The sequence below is a fragment of the Coptis chinensis genome, chromosome 3 (assembly GCF_015680905.1).
Source record: "Coptis chinensis isolate HL-2020 chromosome 3, ASM1568090v1, whole genome shotgun sequence".
NCBI lineage: Eukaryota > Viridiplantae > Streptophyta > Magnoliopsida > Ranunculales > Ranunculaceae > Coptis > Coptis chinensis.
Window position 1 is genome coordinate 70,436,774 of NC_141458.1, and position 20,363 is coordinate 70,457,136.

The following is a 20,363-nucleotide window of genomic DNA, read 5'->3' on the forward strand; positions in this document are numbered from 1 at the left end:
GTAATTTGTTTTAACTTGATCTGTCCCAGTAACTTCACATGCAATTTACAATTAGGTGAACTATTCTTATACTGAAAAACATTTCAATTATGTCATACATAGGATGACATCATTTTCATTAATAACACTTAAAGAATTATAATGAAACAACTGGTGGTGGTGCTTCTTTGGATGGTGTTGAATTGCCTTGCATCTATCGTGCTAATTTTTTTAAGGGTTGTATCCCATTATAGCCTTGCATTCAGATTATTCCTTACGCCATCTATTGTACTAATTTGATTGGACGTGTCCATTCATTTTTGCTTAGCTACAAAGTTTAGGGAAGTATATGGAGGGTTGCTGTTTGAATTAGAATTCTGATTAGTTTGGGTCACTAACACTTGAGTAGTTAAATTTTATCTCAAAATGGCCTAAGGAACAAATCTAAATACATGTCCTTTTGCTAGACACGTTGTTTAAAGGAAAATAATTCTTCTTGCTATTTTGATTTTTGACTGTGTTGACATTGAGGGCGTCTTTTGGGTTAGTGAGCCCGCAGATCCATTATTTTAGTTGTTTCTTGTGAGCTTTATGAAATTTGAAGTTGAGTAGTACACTCAACTTTATTAGCGTTTAATTTTTATTAACGTTCTGGTGGAAATATAGGTTCAACAACATAACTTCTAAAATACCATAAAAACATATGCTGGCTTCTAAGGTACAATAGAAACATCTACCCACTTTTGAAGTACTATTTTCATTATAGCAAGTTGTGGGGCTAAAGGCAAATATAGCACTTCAACCACAAAAATGTCATTCCAATGGAGCTGCTAAAAGGGTCTTAAATTTGGAAGCAGTAAAAAACCCAGCCAAAGTTAAGACCTTCGCTAGCAACTGCCATAATAAGTTTCGGGAGACGCACAACATAGTTTCTACCGTTTGTTGGTTATTTATGTACTGACAGCAGAAACTATGTCGTCTGTCTCCCGTTTTAATAAAATGGATAGACGGCAGACACTGTGCCGTCCGTACCTTCAAGACACTCAACCCGATTTAGACTTAGCCAAATTCAACCAAGTTTTTACTCACATGCATTTACTTGTCATCAAAGCCTTAACCCTCAACCATCAACTCTTCAACCACCAACCTCATTTCTTATGTCAACTTTATAGACCACAAATTTCTCAATTTTGCCTTCACTCACACTTTTTGTATTAGTATTCTCAACTTTGCAACCTTTATTCTCACATTCATTCTCAACTTTGCAACTTTTCTTCTCACATTCAAAATGGTTTCTTCTTCTCGCTATGTTGAATCAAACTCCTCATCCGAAGATGAAAACATGATGAATGACGATGAGAACATATTCGTACCTATTTTCTCGTTGTTACAAGACATGCACGAAGCTACTCGTGATCATCGAGGCTCGGTCCCCGATAGAAAGTACATTTATCGTGACCGAATCGACGCTCACAATAGAATTATGAGGGATTATTTCGTGCAATACCCGAAGTGTTCCCTTGATATCTTCCGTAGGAGGTTTAGGATGCACCGCCATCTCTTCCTCCGAATCTTGAAAGTTGTCTCCGACCATGACAAGTACTTCACATACAAGGTTGATGGCATTGGAAAGCCATGTTTGACGGGTATGCAAAAGGTGGTTACTTGTATTTGTTTGTTTGCATATGGTTGTGGTGCGGATGCGTGAGATGAATACTTTCAAATCTCAAAGAGCACCCTTTTCGAAAGCTTGAGGCATTTTTGTGATGCCGTGTTGGTGGTCTTCAAGAAAGAATATTTGAGGGCTCCAAACGAAGAAGACATTCAACCTCTACTTGCACAAGGTGAAAATTGTGGCTTCCCGGGCATGCTTGGAAGTTTGGATTGTATGCATTGGCAATGGAAAATGTGTCATACGGAATGGCAAGGTACACATGTAGGGCATAAGAAGAAACCTACAATCATTTTGGAAGCCGTTACCAATAAAAACTTGTGGATTTGGCACGTTTTTTTTAGTATGGCGAGTTCAAACAACGACGTCAACGTGCTTCAACGTTCTCACCTCTTTGACAGTCTTATGTGTGGTGATGCTCCTCGTTGCAATTACACTGTGAATGGTCGCCAATACAAAATCGATTACTATCGATCTAGCCGATATAATTTATCCTAAATGGGCTACATTTGTACAAACAATTTCTCACCCAACAACTCAAGTAGAGGGATTCTTTGCTAAGATGCAAGAAGCGTGTCGCAAAGATGTGGAGTGTGCATGTGGTGTCTTACAAGCTAGATAGGGGATAATCAAGAGGCCGGCGCGAATGTGGAGTAGGGATGACATTAATCGGATAATTAAGACATGTATAATTTTACATAATATGATTGTCGAGGATGAACGAGAGATTGATATCGAAGATTGACAAATTGACATGGATTGGGAGCCACCAGTCGCATTGCATATTGTTGGGAATCGAAATAAGGAAATTGTAAGAAGACTCAACACACTTCGTCATATTCAGAGCAGAAAAACTAATGTTCAACTAAGAGTTGACCTCATCAATCACCTTTGGCAATTTCGTGCGGATCAAGGAATGTAGTATGCGTATTATCTATGTTTGTAGTTTGAGTATTTCTATGTTTGTAGTTTAAGTATTATCTATGTTTATTCTATAGTTTGAGTATTATCTATGTTTGACTTTATGTTGTTTCAAGACAATTCAAATTAAAATTGAAATTACAATATTGAAAATGAACTAACAACAACAATGGAAATGAAAGAACTAAAACAACATTGAAATTAATCTAAGTAGTAGAATTGAAGTACCACCTACGCTAGAAGCACCACCACCACTAGAAGCACCACTTGGAGTTCCAAACGTTCCACTCTCTCTCCTTTGGCGAATTGTCTTCATTTTCATCGTCTTGAAATATTCAGTAACTTCCGGCTCAAGAGTGGAAGTATCTTGTGCTAATATTTTGTTGTCTTATTTCCACTTCTTGAGCTCTATCATCTTCACCCTATCGATGGTGGCATTCGTCATTTGTGCCAAATACTTCTCCATCATCTTGTAATTCTTTCCTCTTTTCTTTCTCACCCCTTGTTCCCGGTGGTCGTTTTTTCTTGATTCCACTTCCATTTGCATTTCAACTTCCACTTCCACTTCCACTTCCACTTCCACCTCCACTTCCATCCCCAACTTGTGTAGGAAATGGATTAATTGGAACGCCACCGAGAGTTTCCGACGACGTTGTGGGTGTTAAAGGCACGACTTCGTCATCTACATTGAGAATGACGTTGGTTCGTCTCCTCGATGTAGTTGTGGACCGACTCTCCAATTCTTCATTCCATTTTGGCCTATCCTTGAGGATGACCCAACAATGCTCAAATTGAAAGTGTGTGTTATGAGCCAACATATATGTTGTTTTTGCCTCGGTCAACCGATCTTGGATCATTGTGCCATTTCTTGCGGTCCTCTCCGAAGAAGAGATAATTCCTGCCCACCGGTTGCAAGCTTTTTGGATGTGTCCAAATCGAGTAGACACCGAATCCTTGTTTCTCTTGTTGTTTTCGCTAACTCTCTCTCAAAATTTCTCTAATATTCTCTCCCAATAGTGTGTGACTCGTTGCCCCGCACCAACAATTGGATCTTCATTAACATATATCCACGCTTTGCAAAGAGCCTCGTCTTCTTGAATTGAAAAATTGGTGGACCTTGTAGATTTCTTTCCTTTTGATGTGGTTGCATGTTCATTTGGATCCATTGTTGTACTTGGAGTAGTGATTGTTGTAGTTGGAGTAGATAGAAATTGTATGAGAATTAGGAGCAAATGGTGAGAGAGTTGTGTGAAGTAGTTGCTATAAATTTACAATTTAAGAAAAACTAGCTGTTTCTAGCCATTGGGATGTCTGGACTAGACAGACGGCAGAGTTTATGCCATCCGTTGCAATTTTACGTACAGATGGTAGAAACTCTACCATCCGTATTCCGAACTTAACAGCTGCTAAAAGTCCTCATTGGACTGGTTTTTTGAATTTGGGCTACCAAATTTGGGTGGGATTGCTAAAAAGCCTATGTGGCACCTTTTAGCAGCCCATTATAGCTGCTCCCCATTGGAGTTGCTCTTAGACACGTCTCCCCACCCTTGTGCACATTGGAACTCACTTCGTAATCTGCCTCGAACACCACATAAATGTATTGATCAGACTATTGGTATCACTCTTTTGCTTGTTGAATCTTATTCAACACCTTGTTTTTATGAATCTAACCTAGACAAATTTTACTTATTGTTATGTATGACTCATTTTTATTTTCTTAATTTCATTTTGGTGTCATTGGGCTGGTTACAGGTGTCAACTAGCTTTCGAACCCGTCCTACGAACGGGTGCCCTTATATTAAATTATTCTAAAAAAATATTAGCAACTATGCATAGCTATGAGATATGAAAATTATATTAATCACTCATTCAAATTTCTTGCACCACTCTCTATAAAAAGGAAGCACCATACCTTGATAAAACTTATCGACTTCTTTTTGTTGTTAGGTTTAATAATATAAGTTTCATTCAAGTTTTGTGAGAATGCCAAATGTGGCGAAAATAATATTGAAGCTACTTGAAGAGCAAGACATTCTCAATCATAATAAAATAATTATGATAAACACTACTTATAATACAAAACTATATTTGTCGAGACATTCCCCCTACATGTAATACAAACATGTTTTAGGGTTATTAGTTCAATGCATATGCATCAAGTTTTTGATTTTCCATTAATTATTATTTACAGTTAGTTCAATGTAGTACATTCCATCCAGTTTCCAATTTCTCATTAATTATTCTTTGAGGTTAGTTCAATGCAATAATTGCATCAAGTTTCCGATTTTTCGTTAATTATTATTTGAGGTTAGTTCAGTGCAATTGCATCCACTTTATGATTTCCCATTTGTTATTCATTAAGGTTAATTCAATACAGTTGCATCCAGTTTTCGATGTTTCGTTAATTAGTCTTTTAGATTAGTTCATTGCATTTGCATCCAGGTTCTAATCTCCTATTAATTACTCTTTGAGGTTACTTCAATACATCTGCAACCAATTTCTGATTTCCCATTAATTATTTTTCTAGGTTAGTTCGATAGTTTACAATTTCTAGTTATTTATACTTTGAAGTCAGTGTGATACAGTTACATCCGACTTCTGATTTCCACTTAACTATTCTTTAAGGTTATTTTAATGCATTTGCATCCAATTTCTGATTTTCTGTTAGTTAATCTCTGATTTTAGTTTAATCCAGTTGCATCTAGTTTCTGATTTTCAGTTAATTATTCTTTGAGGCTAGTTCAATACAGTTGCATCCAATTTTCGTTTTTATGTTAATTGTTATTTGAGGTTAGTTCAATGGTTTTGCATTAAGTTTTCGATTTTCTGTTAATTATTTTTTGAGGTTAGTTCAATGCAGTTACATCAAATTTATAATTTCCCGTTAATTATTCATTTAGGTTAGTTCAGTGCAGTTTCATCCATTTTTCAATGTTTCGTTACTTAGTCTTTGAGATTAGTTCATTGCATTTGCATCCAGTTTTTTATTTCCCGTTAATAACTCTTTAAGGTTAGTTCAATACATCTGCATCTAGTTTATGATTATTTATGTTTTGAGGTTAGTTCGCTGCAATTACATCCGATTTCTGATTTCCTGTTAACTATTTTTTGAGGTTATTTCAATGCATTTGTATTTAGTTTCTGATTTCCCACCAATTATTCTATGGGGTTAGTTCAATGCAGTTGCATTCGGTTTTTTATTTTTTGTTAATTATTTTTTGAGTTTAATTCAATGCATTTGCATCCAATTTCCTATTAGCTACTATTTGAGGTTTGTTTGAAGTATTTGCATACTATTTCCAATTTCCCGTAAATATTTTTCAAGGATTTGCATCCAATTTCTAATTTTCCGTTAGTTATTCTCTGACGTTAGTTTAATGCAATTGCATCCAGTTTCCGATTTCTAGTTAATTACTCTTTGAGCTCAGTTATGTATTTGAATCTAGTTTCCGATTTTCTTTTAATTATCCAATGTAGTGTGTAATACCAATTTCTAATGATCCATCTGTAGTGTCATTGCAAACATGACATAAAAATTAAATTTTGCTTGATTTACTATGTGGGATCATCGAAGATTATCCAGTTCCCGATTTCCCGTCAATTATTCTTTAAATTATATGCATGACTCACTATGTGGAATCTTCAAAGATTATCTACGAATGGGTGTTGTTATATTAATTATTCTAAAAAATATTTGCAAATATACAGAACTATTATATATTAATATTATATTGATCACTCATCCAAATTTCTTATAATGTGAAAACCTCACTTTCCATTAAAAAAAAACTCACCTTTGATAAAACCCTTCAATTCAATTTCATTTTGTTATTTAATAATAGAAGTTTGATTGAAGTTTTGTGAGATTGTCTAATAAGGCGAAGTTCATATATATTGAAGCTACTTGAATAGCAAAGAGTTCTCAATCATATGGAAAGAGATAAGATAAATACTATTTTAAATGCAAAATTGTACTTATCGAGATATTCCCACAACATATAACCCAACTATGTTTTGAGGTTAGTTCAATGCATTTGCATCCAGTTTCTGATTTTTCGCTATTTATATTTTGAGGCTAGTTCAATGCAATTGCATCCGATTTCCGATTCTCGTTATTTAGTTTGTGAGGTTAGTTCAATACAGCTGCATCCAGTTTCCAATTTCCTGTTAATTATTTATTTGAAGTCAGTTCAATACATTTGCATCCAGTTTCTAGTTTCCCGTTAATTATTATGTGAGATTAGTTTAATGCATTTGCATCCAGTTTTCGATTTCTGATTTCTCGTTTATTATTTGATAAGGTTGCATTTACATCTAGTTTCCGATTTTCTGTTAACTATTGTTTGAGGTTAGTTCAATGAATTTGCATCAAGTTTCCGATTTTTCGTTAATTATTCTTGAGATTAGTTCAATGTATTTGCATCCAATTTATTTTTTGAGATTAGTTCAGTACAGTTGCATCCGGTTTCCGATTTCCCGTTAATTATTCTTTAAGATTAGTTCTACGCATTTGCATCATGTTTCTCTACAATTAATTTTTCTTTGAGGTTAGTTCAATGGAGTTGCATCTAATTTCCGATTTCTCATTAATTAAATCTTTAAGGGTTAATTCAATGTATTTGCATCTAATTTCCGATTTTCCGATAATTAATTTTTTATGTTAGTTTGATGTATTTGCATCCAAGTTTTGATTTTCCGATAATTATTCTTTGAGGTTAGTTTAATGCAGTTGTATCCATATTCCAATTTTCAATTAATTACTTTTTAAAATTAGTTTAATGCTTGTATTTACATCCAGTTTCCGATTTCACGTTAAATATTATTTGAGGTTTAGTTCGTTGCATTTGTATCCAGTTTTCGGTTCCCCATTAATTGTTTTTTGTCGTTATTTTCATTCAATATTATATATATTTTAAAATATTTGTCATTATTGTTTTGTCGTTATTTTTTTTTTCATTTTCTATTATATATTTTGTGATGTTATTTTTTGTATAATTTAATTTTCCACATGTAATTTGTTTTGATTTGGTATATAATTTATTTAAATCCAATGTCCACTTTAACTTAATCTCGTTATTCCGCCGAATATATAACATTATAGAGTTGAAAATTTATATTATAGTGCTGAAAAATTATAAATTCATAAATTTAATTGGAATATGTCATAATTATTGTGGTCAGAATTGTGATTTTTGGAATCCTTAACTATGAATAAATGTCTAATTCCCACAGTGGATGGCGCATCAAATCAAAAGGCTTTTAGGAAAATCGTTTGCGGTAGAAACTATTGTTTTTAGCAATTTAGTTGTTTGTCTCATATTTTTTTTTCATAATCAGCTATATTGTTTAAGAAAAATTGGAGACTCTGTGAAACTCTAGATGAGATTTTTTTTTCGTATTTAGCTATAGTGTTTAGGAAAAATTAGAGACTCTGTGAAACTCTAAATGGGATTGTTTCCTTATTTATATCATATATTTTTTTATAATTAGTAATAGAGTTAAGAAAAAATTAGAATCTCTCCGAGTGCTCCAAAAAATAGATTGGTGAGGGTATAGCTATAATATATATCTAAGGAATTGGAATATGTCGTAATTATTGTGGTCAGAATTGTGATTTTTGGAATTCTTAACTATGAATAAATGTCTAAATCCCACAGTGGATGGCGTATCAAATCGAAAGGATTTTAGGAAAATCGTATTCGGTGGAAACTATTGTTTTTAGCAATTTAGTTTTTTGTTTCATTTTTTTTTCCTTAATTAGCTATATTATTTAGGAAAAGTTGGAGACTCTGTGAAACTCTAGATGGGGTTGTTTTTTCGTAATTAGCTATAGTATTTAGGAAAAGTTAGAGACTCTGTGAAACTCTTGTGATTGTTTCTTTATTTATATTCTACTTTTTTATAATTAATAATAGAGTTTAGAAAAAACTGGAATCTTTGCGAGTGCTCCAAAAAATAGATCAGTGAAGATATAACTATAATATATATCTAAGGATAAAGATAAATATTTGTTTCCTATTTTATCTCCTACTTTTTCTTAATTAGTCATGACACATGGACACCCTAGAAACGCTTCCTCAATTGAAGAGGGTAGAGCTATAATATATATATATAAAGATGACTTTCATAATTGCTAGAGGAAGGACGATTTAAGAAATCAAATGTTTCGTTTGAGAGCTATTAGGACTTATTCTATCCGTGTATTTTGTTTACAAAAGAGTTAATGAATTTACTAGTTGTTATTATACTCTTGGATATCATCTCATTCTCATTGTTGAATAAAATGTAATTAGAGTTGAGACTTGCGACTTATTAATGAATTATGGAATATATTTGGTTTAAGTGCTTCTTTCCTTTCTTGCTATTGTACTGAAGTGTATCTCTAATGGGATGGACATGTTGTGTAATATATGTGGAATGTATGGTAGAAGCAGGTGTAGATAACCCAGGAACAATACTGTAGGTGGTGTGCCAGCAAAATACAACACAACAAAATACAGCATGGATAGAAAACCGTTAGAAACATTCTAACACTAACAGACAAAATCCCTTACTATAAAATCATAGTGACACTTATATCCGTTACTGATGGAGAATTAAAATTTTTGGTATCCGTTACTAATACATTCTAACGGTTACGTATCTGTTATTGAAATTAATTTCAGTGACACTTTATATCTATTAGTAAATTTTTTAACGGTTATTAAGTGTTACTAATTTCCGTTACTAATATTTGTCACGCTTTTGTGTCAATATAAGATATCCGTTACTAATATTTTTTGTAACAGATGTATATCCAATATAAGATATCCAATACAAATCACAATTTTACTACATATTTTTTTATAATCAACATGTATATCCGCACTACAAAAAATAGGTTTGTAGCGGATATGATGTAGTGCATGCTACAATTTGTTGATTATAGGTTGTTTATATATATATATATATATATATATATATATATATATATATATATATATATATATATATATATATATATATCCACTCATATTCATACAATGTCTAGGAAACTTAAAAGATTGAGGTTCTCTAATTAAGGAACATGTTTGCACGAAAAACCTCTCTCAAATCGATCAAGTGACCTAGTTGTTTGTCTACGCCAACTTAATCTTTGTTTAGCTGCTAACATTAGCAGAAACTCATGCTTACGGTTGTTCATCTCCATACTCACATCCTTGCTAAATCACATGTAAAAATTCATTCATTGTATGCCTTAGCTAATTTTATGGTTGCATGTGATTAAGGTCTGGTAATAGTAAGGAACTTGAATACACATATCGTAGAAAAAAATACGATCGGTAATTACGTAAGTTATCACCTCAACCAAGCTCTTCCTCCAATCAAACCTCAACAAGCGTCTCTTTTGCCATTAACTTCTGTAGTTATGGCCGAAGAGAATCCTCTAGTCGAGAAATCCCTTTTGGACTTCCACACTGCCTTAAAGAAATGACCTTTTCCTATGTCAAACTTGCAGACCTTGATGGTGATTTTTGAATCCCACCAAATGTCTTCAATTTGTTACCTAAACCATGAGAAACCGTACAATCACCTTCGTCGGATCCAGACAGTCTTAACTACTTTCCATCATCCCAACGTTTTCGATGAGCAAGTGTTGCTATGGTTGCTTCCTTTCACCTTAGCTGATAAAGCTTCGGTCTGGCTAGCAGGTGAACCGCCTCAGTCTTACGACACATGGGAACAACTAGTACAATCATTCATGATCAAATTCTACACTCGGAAGAAAACCAAAGAGATGCTTAAGAAGATTCAATTCTTTCGACAACATCCTCATGAATCATTTTCGGAAGCATGGGAAAGATTCAATGATCTTCTTCTTGAATGTCCCTATCATATCACCAACTCGACACTGGTGTCCTCGTCCGTTCTTTCTTTAACGGTTTATCCGAGCATCAACAAGAAACGCTCGACATCATGAATGGTGGTAATTTCATGTATAAAGGCGCTAATGACACATACAAATTTCTCAAAAACACAAGCATCAAGAAGTATCTCTTGGGGACGAACTGATTCTTCCCGATCATCTCATGTCACTCCTCCAAAAGCCACATCTATGTTTGAAGTGAAACTTGATCCAGAATTAAAAACTCTGATTGAGTCCTTGACCAAGAAAGTAGATGCTCTTTCCATACAGGTGAATGATAAAAAAAACGCAACAAGTCATGAACGTTAACACTTCTCCATGTTACCTTAGTCAGAGCCTTGACCATACTGAAATCTCTTGCCCGTTGCTCTATGAATCCAATCCTCATTCACTTGAAAAAGTTTGTGCCTTTAACATGCCTAACACAGCTTGGTGACAACATCCCAATTTTGCTTGGTGTAACAACCAACAGCAGCTAGGACCTCCAGGTTTCACCAATCAACCCGTTAGGCTAGTCCGAATCAAAGATTTGGGGGCAGATAATAGTGGTCCCCGGACTTGGCATGGTATGCCAATTCGAATAAAAAACATTAGGGGCGGAGGTCCCTGGACGCGACATGGTATGCCAGTCCGAATCAAAGACTTGGGGGCAGATAATAGTTGTTCCCGGACTTGGCATAGTATGTCAATTCGAATCAAAGACAATGGGGGCGGAGGTCCCTGGACGCGGCATGGTATGACAGTCTGAATCAAAGATTTGGGGGCAGATAATAGTTGTTTCTGGACTTAGTATGGTACACCAGTTCGAATCAAATGTATTGGGCGGAGGTCTCTGGATGGGACATGGTACGCCAGTTCGAATCAAAGATTTGGGGACAGATATTAGTTGTTCCCAGACTAGGCATGTGCGCCCGTCTGAATCAAGACACGGGAAGACAATAACGGACACAATTGGTTTGAAATAAAGGATGCAAGTGGTGGACACGAAGTTTTTGGGCCAGTCCAAAAAATGAAAAAGGTGCAAGTCTGGACACGGCGTTTGAACAGTCCGAAAAATGAAAATGGCACGAATGGTTGTCTTAATCAAGGCCCAAAATATCGATATCGATGAATATATCGGTGTACCCAAAAACCGATATATATCGGATATATCCATTTTTTTAGTGACCAGTCCAAACTATTTAAAATATCGGAAATATATTAGAAATATCGGATTTATATTAAAAAATGGTCAAAAAGTCAACTGATATATATCATAAATATCGGATATATCGATTATATCAGCGATATAAAGTTTTATATCGGAAAAAAGGATTCTATATTCGGTGGATATATATCAAAAATATCAATATCGGTGTACCAAAATACCAATATATTTCAGCAATATATCAGATATATCGGCGATATTTTGGTCCATAGTATTAATTAACACTTGTGGGCTACCTAAGTAAGGATAGAGCTACGCATCTGAGGAGTTTGAGGACTAGCAGAACTTGGGGGCAAATTAAGCAAGGAATGGGCTAAGCATTCACGAGGATTAACAGAATTCCGAAACAAACGAAACAATGACATGACTAAGTATTTCCAAGATTCTGAACACGTGCACGTGATATTGGTTTTTGGAATTTCTAAAATTTCTTTGATTTTGGAGGACCAGCAGTTGGGGCAGGATAATATTCGAATCCGGCCAATAGTTTATATTTTGTTAGTTATCCCAGACATGTTTTACTAAACCAGCTGTAATCAACTTGGGGGTAGAGGTGACGCATATACGTACTTGGTCAAAAGGAAAGAGTACAATCCAGTTAAAATTTTCAAATTGATACTTGCTCTTTAGAGCATAGCAACAAACGGATGCTGCCACTCCCCGTTCAATTTTTTTAAAACCAATTGATGGAATATATCTATAATATAATTAACGTAGTCTTAAAATTACAATAATTTATTTCCGTTGGTGTCTAAAACCTTTTGCCTGTGTTTACAATATTTTCACGATGCAATACCACGATGCAATACCAATCTTTCAACGCTACAAGGTACATTTGAGTCACAGTAAAAAATTACTTGTTGAATCGGTACATGTGGAACTCAAACATTCGAACAGCCACATAAATTACTCTGGAACAGTTCAGGGGAACTCGAACGTTTGACATCAACTGTAAGAAATCCAAGGGGAATACAGCAGGCCCGCAGCCCAAACATTAGACATGAAAAATTAGCAACAAATCTGATATTCCTGCAGCTACCCAAACAGAAAACATACAGTTCTCCAAGTAACAGTGAAATTCAATCCAAACTACTTGGCAACAAGGAAGAACCTGTGATATTATAGCAAGTAATTATTCTTAACAAAGTAACAAGTTGCAAAGAAGTAAAGAAAACCATAACATAGTATAATACAGAGAAATCAACCATTCATAACTTTCTCTGCTGAATATTACAGAACGTTTGTTCAGAGAAATTGATCAGATTCCTGGCTTGATAGATCTCAAAAAGAGAAATATAAACGCACAGTTTAATCATAGTCGATAAGCTGGGGAAAGGCTCATCACTTCCATCCTCTACAACAAAGTCACAACCACTAAAATGTAAAACAAGTAAAATAAACAATGGCCATGGAAACAATGCAACACCATATACAGATAATAAAGTCTCAAACATCCAAGGAAGGATTGAAGAAGAATAAGCTCTTAAGCCTGGCAAAGGCAAAAGCTCTTAGGCGGCCACTGCAAATGTTTCTGAGAAAGAAGCCTTCAAAATAGTCATCATCAGCCAAACTATCCAATTATTTAACTCTTGAACTGTACTCACTAATCAATAAAACCCAACCGCAAATAGGGCCCAGAAAGGATAATGTTATAAAAAATCAACAAAAATCAATCAATCTCTTAAATATTAACTTATTTGAGCAATAGCTTATGGATAATGATTCCTAATAACTCACAGTTGCTTCCAATTCATAATTGAAAATGAAGAAGCCATTTTAGAACACCAACAAAACATTCCAAAAGAAGAATTAAGCACAAAATTGCAAACAACCTAATGATTAAAAAGTCTCAGACATCCAAGGAAGGAATAAAGCAGCATAAGCTCTCAAGCCCCGCGAAGGCAAAAGCTATTAGGCAGCCACTGCGAATGTTTCCGAGAAACAAGCCTTGAAACTGTCATCATTGGCTATTTTCATTGATCATTTGAACTCTACCCTAAAATATTGATTGTTTCCCCTCAGATTGAAGTATCAAACATATCAAACTTATAAACCAACACATCCTAAAATCTTTCTCTTATAAACATAGCAATAATCTTAAAAGAAATAGCAAGCACACAAACAACAGCAGACACTAGTTTAACTAACAATTCAAACAAATAACAGCTTTAATTTGTTCTAATGGATCAGAGTCCTGGCTTGATAGATCTCAAAAACGAGAAATATAAACGCATAGTATAATCATAGTCGATAATCTGGGGAAAAGCTCATCACATCCAATACAATTTCCAATCTAGACAACACAAATCAAATCAAGAATGATATTTTCACCATATTAAACAACAGTCTAAGAAAGAGACAGCAAACGTTGCTGAAATGATTCTCTCAACTCGTCTATAAACTAAACACTAGATCATAAAGAGCTAATGCTGCTTCATTTCTTCTTTGGATGTCTGAGACTCAACTGAAAATCTATTGCACCTCAAGAGAAAACAAAACATATTCTGTAATGAGATACTAACGCAAACCACAAGCAGCAATCAACCTTCTTCAATACTAATCCTATTATGACTTATCGATTATGTTCATTTTATGAACACACCCGATAAGCAAACATGCAAATCGGGTCAGCATTATAAACAATGTTAGTATGAGTAGCCCTAAAATACAAATCATACTTATACATATATATTCACAATCAATAAGGCAGATAGTTCATCCACCGAGGCACCTTAACTTTCAACGAATAATACAACATTCTTAAGTACAAAAATTAAGGAAGGTAGTTCCTCCACTGAGACGCCTTAACTTCTAATTCAATAATAATAAGGCATTTAATTAGTTCCTCCACCGAGGCGCCTTATCTTCAAACCATACTAGATCAACTGCATCTAATAATAAAATAACAAAATTAAAACTTACTCTATACTTAAACTGGTATAGGCTTGATCACAGAGTGGGTCACACCTGTATAAATAATCAATTCAACTCACCCTTATGCAAAACCATTGTGAATGCAAAATAAATTATAATAAAACAAACATATCATATACATAATTCCAATCATCTCATTGAACCAACAAGAACAATTTCAATGACCAATTTCACAACCACAATAAATCATTTATTATAGATTTAACGTACACTTTGATATATCATTACAATTATTGTTTAGAGTTTCTATCAAGTGCCCCTAGCAACACGTCGTCTCTATGTCTTACCTAGTTTTCCTGGCTACCACAATCGCTTCCCAACGCTGAACATGTACATCTACATACCTCCCCCGACGTAATGAACCACTCCGTGCGTAATTATCCTAAGCGGGATATCGCATACCAGGTAACCCTCACACGAACACCATTAGGTGAGTACTGCCACTATTCGGCATAAAATATCGCGCGTCTCGTTCTAAATTTTGCGAACGAGATAATCAAGCCACTATTCAACTATGATTGCCCTACATATGGGTCAATCAACATCATATATGCCCTATACAAGGGCCAATCATATTACGTACGCCCTACACAATGGCAAATCATATGAGTTATGGTAGTTAGGTTCTAGGATTTTCGTTACGTAATTTATTCAAATATCTTACCATTATATCTCGTAATCATTCCACACTTTATCATGTGCCAATAAAATATATTGCACTAAAACACAACGTTTGGAAATAACATCATCCATCTCATAACCATTTTATTTTAATTAATTGAATACCATAGAAAAACAACAACCAAAATAATTAGAATAGTTATTTATATCTGAGGTCTAATCACTAATACAATGTTAATCATTTCCTTTTATCTATTTTACGTTATTTAACGTTAATAAGTACTTTGCAATATTAAATTTGATTCATGCAAATAAAATATGAACCCATATAATTAAAACAACCATTTCAAGACTATTAATCATATCCTAATATTTAACATTCCAAGATACAGAACATATATTTCTTTGTTTTCTATTTAATTGAATGTAATATATAAGAATCAACAACCAAATAATTGAAAATGACTAATTAGTAAGGTCTACTTACCTTTTTGTTGTTGCCATCAAAATTGAAAGAACAATTATATAAAAAAATCCATGCCACAAAAAAAATCCATATCACCAAGTAATAGAAATATTCCCTTTTTTCATTATCTCTTTTTCTTTATTCCTTATTCCTTTTAATCTTCTTTTGATTTTTTTTTCTTTTTTATATATATTTTTCTTTTTGTTTTGTTCTAAGTGAAACAATGTTCTTATTTAGATACAAAGAAATAAACTAAGACAATTCCACAATTTTAAATTATCTACACATTAGTTTCCTTAACAACTAAAAACTTTCCATTACTTTCCTTTGAATAAAAATTAACTTTCCATAACAATAAAATTCTCTACCATATTATCTCACCTTAATAAAGAAATTTTCCTTTTTATTAAATATCTCTATTCATAAATATAGAATATTATTATATATTAAAAGTACTCTGTTTATTATATACCTTATATTAACATCTCTTTTGAAAACTTTCCAAATATTAAAAATCTTTACAAAAACTTAAAATTCAAAATTCAAAATTCCTTTAATACAAATTTCAAAAATATTCTATTGTTTTCCCTCATTTCTCTTTTTATAATAAAAGTCAAACCAAATTTTCTAGCATATTGACCATGCATTAAATATCTAATCCAAAAATACGAAATATTGTAAAATAATAATGTACAAAAAAATAGGGGTTTTACAAGATAGGAGGTGGGTAAGTAACAACATTCCCTTCTCGCCACAATCTCTAGCTGAAAGGGAGATGATCGTGGAGATGAGGCGTTGGGGACAAACTGATGAGCTTCCCGTTAACAACAAACACTCAGTTAATGATGTTGATATCGCGGTTGGAGTTCTAGAAGCTACGTGACTTCCTGTTGATAAAGCTGAAGCAAATATGGCTGGTAGTCTGGATTTGTCATTTCACAGATCTGTCGTTTATCTTGCCAAGGTAAGACTTCCTTCTCTATACAATGTTTTGTTTCTCTCATTATGTTACTTACACACCCTGTCTTCTTTCTCAGTTAGTGAATAACTTCTTGGCCATGAAATAACCAATCTTTGCGATCTCAGCCAGTACACCTGCCGATGACATGGCCATTGGCGAGCAGAACTGGGCAAGAGAGGCTGCTGAGAAAAGGGTTGAGGAACTGCAAGCCCAGGTAGACCAACTTTTGGCCAGAGAGAAGAAGTCAGAAGCTGGTTTTAGGAACATGAGATAGACGATTGCAAACCTCCAAAACTCTCTAAACAAAGCCCAAAAGGGAGCTGCCGAGGTTGCTTCTTGGAAAGTGAAATTCTTGGAACTACATTCCCAATTCACCACTTTACAAGCAAAGCATGACCAAGTCTAGGGGGAGCTTCACCGTAGGAATACTGAGATGAGAACCTTTGGCCAAGCCATTACTCATGCAAATGAAGTCATGACAGGCTATGAGAGGGCTCTAAAAAAAAAGTGTCTACATTATGAAAAGAAGGCTGGTGATCTCTTGGCGGAGACCTCTGAGTTCTATTCCAAGGTGGTGCACGAGGTAAAGAAGAGGTCAGCTGAGAATGCTATTCGTTTTGCTCTGAGAGTACTTGATGTTTCTGAAGACTCCTTCAATGCAGCCATACAAGCTAAGTTTGAGGAGGCAATTGAGGCTACTGGGTATGTTTCTCAAGTGGATGATCAGGGGCGGGTGACCAACCCTTTCATCTTATTTCCTTACTTGAATACCATTATCTTAGCAATTCATAATGAACTTATGCCTAATGCCTCCTCATCTTTTGTAGAAGACACCGATGATGACATGCCTCCCGTTCAGCTTCTTTTTTTGTCTATGCCCGTTTCAGGTGAATGTTCTATTCAGCCTTCAATCGTCCCAACCAGTCTAACCACACAGTCAGTTCCTAAGAGTGGTCCAAGAGTTCTTGATGTTGGTGCAGCAGCAAGTACTGATGCTGAACCGAAGTTCGATTCTACCCCTGCTCAACAGGCTAAGTAAATACTTAGTTATTAAGTTCATGATTTAGAAAACATTTATTTTGAAACAATTTTTCTATGGGTCTATAATATTGAGCTATATTGCTCACATACTATTTACTTACTAAGCTTTGCAGCTCTTCTAGTTTATGCATGCATTTAAAACATTCTATGTTATATAACATATAATGATGTGAACTACAATGCATATTCTATAGTATATAATGACATGAACTACTATGCATATTCTAGCCCTGATGCCCCCAAAGTTCATTTGGAACAATAATAGGTGACCATAATAGGTTAAGCAAGTTAAAATTAGGCATAACCAGAATCTGATCAGGATATCATGGGAGCCGTCCAAGTTTAACCGTAATTGAAATTTCGATCATAATAGAGAAACAACTTCACAGAGGAGTCATGTGTCTATGTGAAGGTAACTGGGTGCCTTGAGCACAACACTGTGTTTAATAACAATAGGTCCTGTCTATTTAAAAAATAAATAGGTTATCGCCAGAACAACAGTGGGAGAGTTTTCCTCAGCGCAATCATGCCGATATAATTCTAGGCCAATGATTGCGTGCTAGGATCTAGATCCAACCCAGATCTTCCTAGCAACCCCCATTTGTGATGTTATGAGAGCACAAGGAACTAGCATACAGTTCAGGCTCTCAAGAATACTATCTCTAGTTCCAAGTCAAGCTGGCATATAGTTTACTGAACAGTTAGTGTGGTTAGATTCCCTAAAGGCTTAACCCATCAAGGATAATCTTAGTCTGAAAGAACTGGCGTATGGTTCAGGCTGCATGGGGATGAGAAAGGAACTGGCATACAGTTCGACTTCCCCAAACTTAGTATCTCTGGTTCCAAAGAAAATTGGCATACAATATTCTTGAACAGATAGTGAGAAGATAATTTCCTAAAGGCTTAATCCATTGTGGATAATAAATAAAGAGCTGACGCAAGGAATAAATTCGATTGCAAGGTGAGGAACTTTATTGATAACTGGAGAGAATAAACAATGCATAAATAAGCATGAAATAACAATTTACTAATAGTACTTGCGAAGGTGCTCTACATTCCATGGTTTGACAAGAACGTCCCCTTCAACAGTACGTAAGTAATAAAAACCAGTTCGGCCAACCTTGTCGATGATGTATGGTCCTTCCCAGTTGGGCCCAAGCTTGCCGTTATGCTTTGGGATCTCATGGAGAACCAGATTGCCAGATTTGAAAGCACAAATTCGGACTCTCTTGTCGTATGATCTTATCAGAATTTGCTGGTTAGCAGCCAAGAGCAATGTGGTGCCTTCTCGCTTTTCATCCAGGAGATCCATTTCTCTACATAACAATTCCTCATTGTCCAGGGTGTTCACAACATCCGACTTCTGAGTGGGAGCTATCAGTTCGGGTGGTATGACAGCTTCAGTTTCGTAGGTCAGTGAAAATGGGGACTTACCAGTCAATCGTCTGGGTGTAGTTCGGTATGCACATAGGACCGTAGGTAATTCCTCAACCCATAAACCCTTTGCGTCATCTAATTTGCACTTCATGTTATCCAAAATAACCCTATTGGAGACCTCAGCATGGCCATTGCCTTGTGGATACCTTGGAGTTGAGAAAAGATGGGTGATGTGTTGCCCATTATCTGAGATGATGACTTTGGGTATGCCAAACTTACAGACAATGTTGTTCCAAATGAACTTTCTGACGTCCTGTTCTCGAATGAAGACAAGGGGAACAACTTCTATCCACTTGGTAAAGTAATCCGTCGCGACCAGTAAACATCAGACATTGTCGGGAGAGGGTGGCAAGGGTCTCACAATGTCAGTTCCCCACTGTGCAAATGTCCATGGGCTAGCCAATGGGTGCAGCTCTGTCGCTGGAGCATGAATAAGCGGAGCATGTCGCTGATACTTTTCATATTTGTGGGCAAAAACTTGTGCATCCTTTTGCATGTAAGGCCAAAAGTACCCTTGCCTTAAGATCTTGAGAGCGAGTGTTCTGCCCCCAGCGTGGTTGCCACAAATTCCTTCGTGAACCTCTCGCATGACATTTTCAGCGAGGTCTGGGGAGAGACATCGGAGATGAGGTCCCAGGAAGGACTTCTTATAAAGATCATCCCCAATGAGGGTGAATCTTGGTACATTTGCAAGCAGACGCCTTGCTGTGTTCTTATCCTCTGGGAATGTCCCGTTCTTGAGGTAAGACTTGTATGGATCCATCCAGTTTGGTGTGGTGGCTGAAATAACACAAACTGTTATAACAGTGGGTGCTTGGATGCTAGGTTTGTCCTGGAACTCTATATGGATGGAGCGAGACTCGCTGTTGCCCAATATGGAGGCAACATATGCCAAAGTATCTGCTTGTCGATTTTGTGATCGAGGTAGCTGATAAAACTGAATATTCTCAAACTTGAAACATAACCAGCTGTGAGTCACTAAAAATTGTGAGGTGTGTTAAGCCCAGGTCGAGAGCCATTGCGAAGCCAGCAAGTGTTGCCTTATACTCTGCTTCATTGTTAGAGGCATTCCAACCTAACCGGATGGATTTCTCCAGTCACATGTTGGCAGGAGTAACTAACACAGCTCTAACTCCTACGCCTCTATCATTTGAAGATCCATCCATAAACAGTCGCCATCCGGAGCATGGCTCCCAAGGGTCCGGACGAGTATTTAGG

The 20,363-nt window shown here is 35.5% G+C and overlaps 1 protein-coding gene and 5 non-coding genes across 6 annotated transcripts; all 6 read right to left on the minus strand.

The window, feature by feature from the left end:
- Nucleotides 1-10,346: 10,346 nt before the first annotated feature.
- Nucleotides 10,347-10,453, minus strand: LOC147510604 (small nucleolar RNA R71). The gene has a single exon (XR_015219648.1). It is a non-coding gene; the product is annotated as a small nucleolar RNA R71 (small nucleolar RNA).
- A 2,485-nt stretch (nucleotides 10,454-12,938) lies between these two features.
- On the minus strand, nucleotides 12,939-13,036 carry LOC147510605 (small nucleolar RNA Z103). The gene has a single exon (XR_015219603.1). It is a non-coding gene; the product is annotated as a small nucleolar RNA Z103 (small nucleolar RNA).
- Nucleotides 13,037-13,127: 91 nt separating this feature from the next.
- LOC147510606 (small nucleolar RNA SNORD14) lies at nucleotides 13,128-13,252 on the minus strand. Its single transcript, XR_015219604.1, has one exon. It is a non-coding gene; the product is annotated as a small nucleolar RNA SNORD14 (small nucleolar RNA).
- Nucleotides 13,253-13,530: 278 nt separating this feature from the next.
- On the minus strand, nucleotides 13,531-13,654 carry LOC147510607 (small nucleolar RNA SNORD14). The gene has a single exon (XR_015219730.1). It is a non-coding gene; the product is annotated as a small nucleolar RNA SNORD14 (small nucleolar RNA).
- Nucleotides 13,655-13,866: 212 nt separating this feature from the next.
- On the minus strand, nucleotides 13,867-13,965 carry LOC147510608 (small nucleolar RNA Z103). The gene has a single exon (XR_015219602.1). It is a non-coding gene; the product is annotated as a small nucleolar RNA Z103 (small nucleolar RNA).
- A 5,505-nt stretch (nucleotides 13,966-19,470) lies between these two features.
- Nucleotides 19,471-19,908, minus strand: LOC147510609 (uncharacterized). Its single transcript, XM_086598193.1, has one exon. The coding sequence runs from the start codon at nucleotides 19,906-19,908 to the stop codon at nucleotides 19,471-19,473; it is 438 nt and encodes a 145-aa protein (XP_086454319.1).
- Nucleotides 19,909-20,363: the final 455 nt, after the last annotated feature.

Bases quoted from the DNA above. Each gene is read 5' to 3' on its own strand.
- LOC147510609 (XM_086598193.1), bottom strand. From the start codon at position 19,908: ATGGATCCATACAAGTCTTACCTCAAGAACGGGACATTCCCAGAGGAT.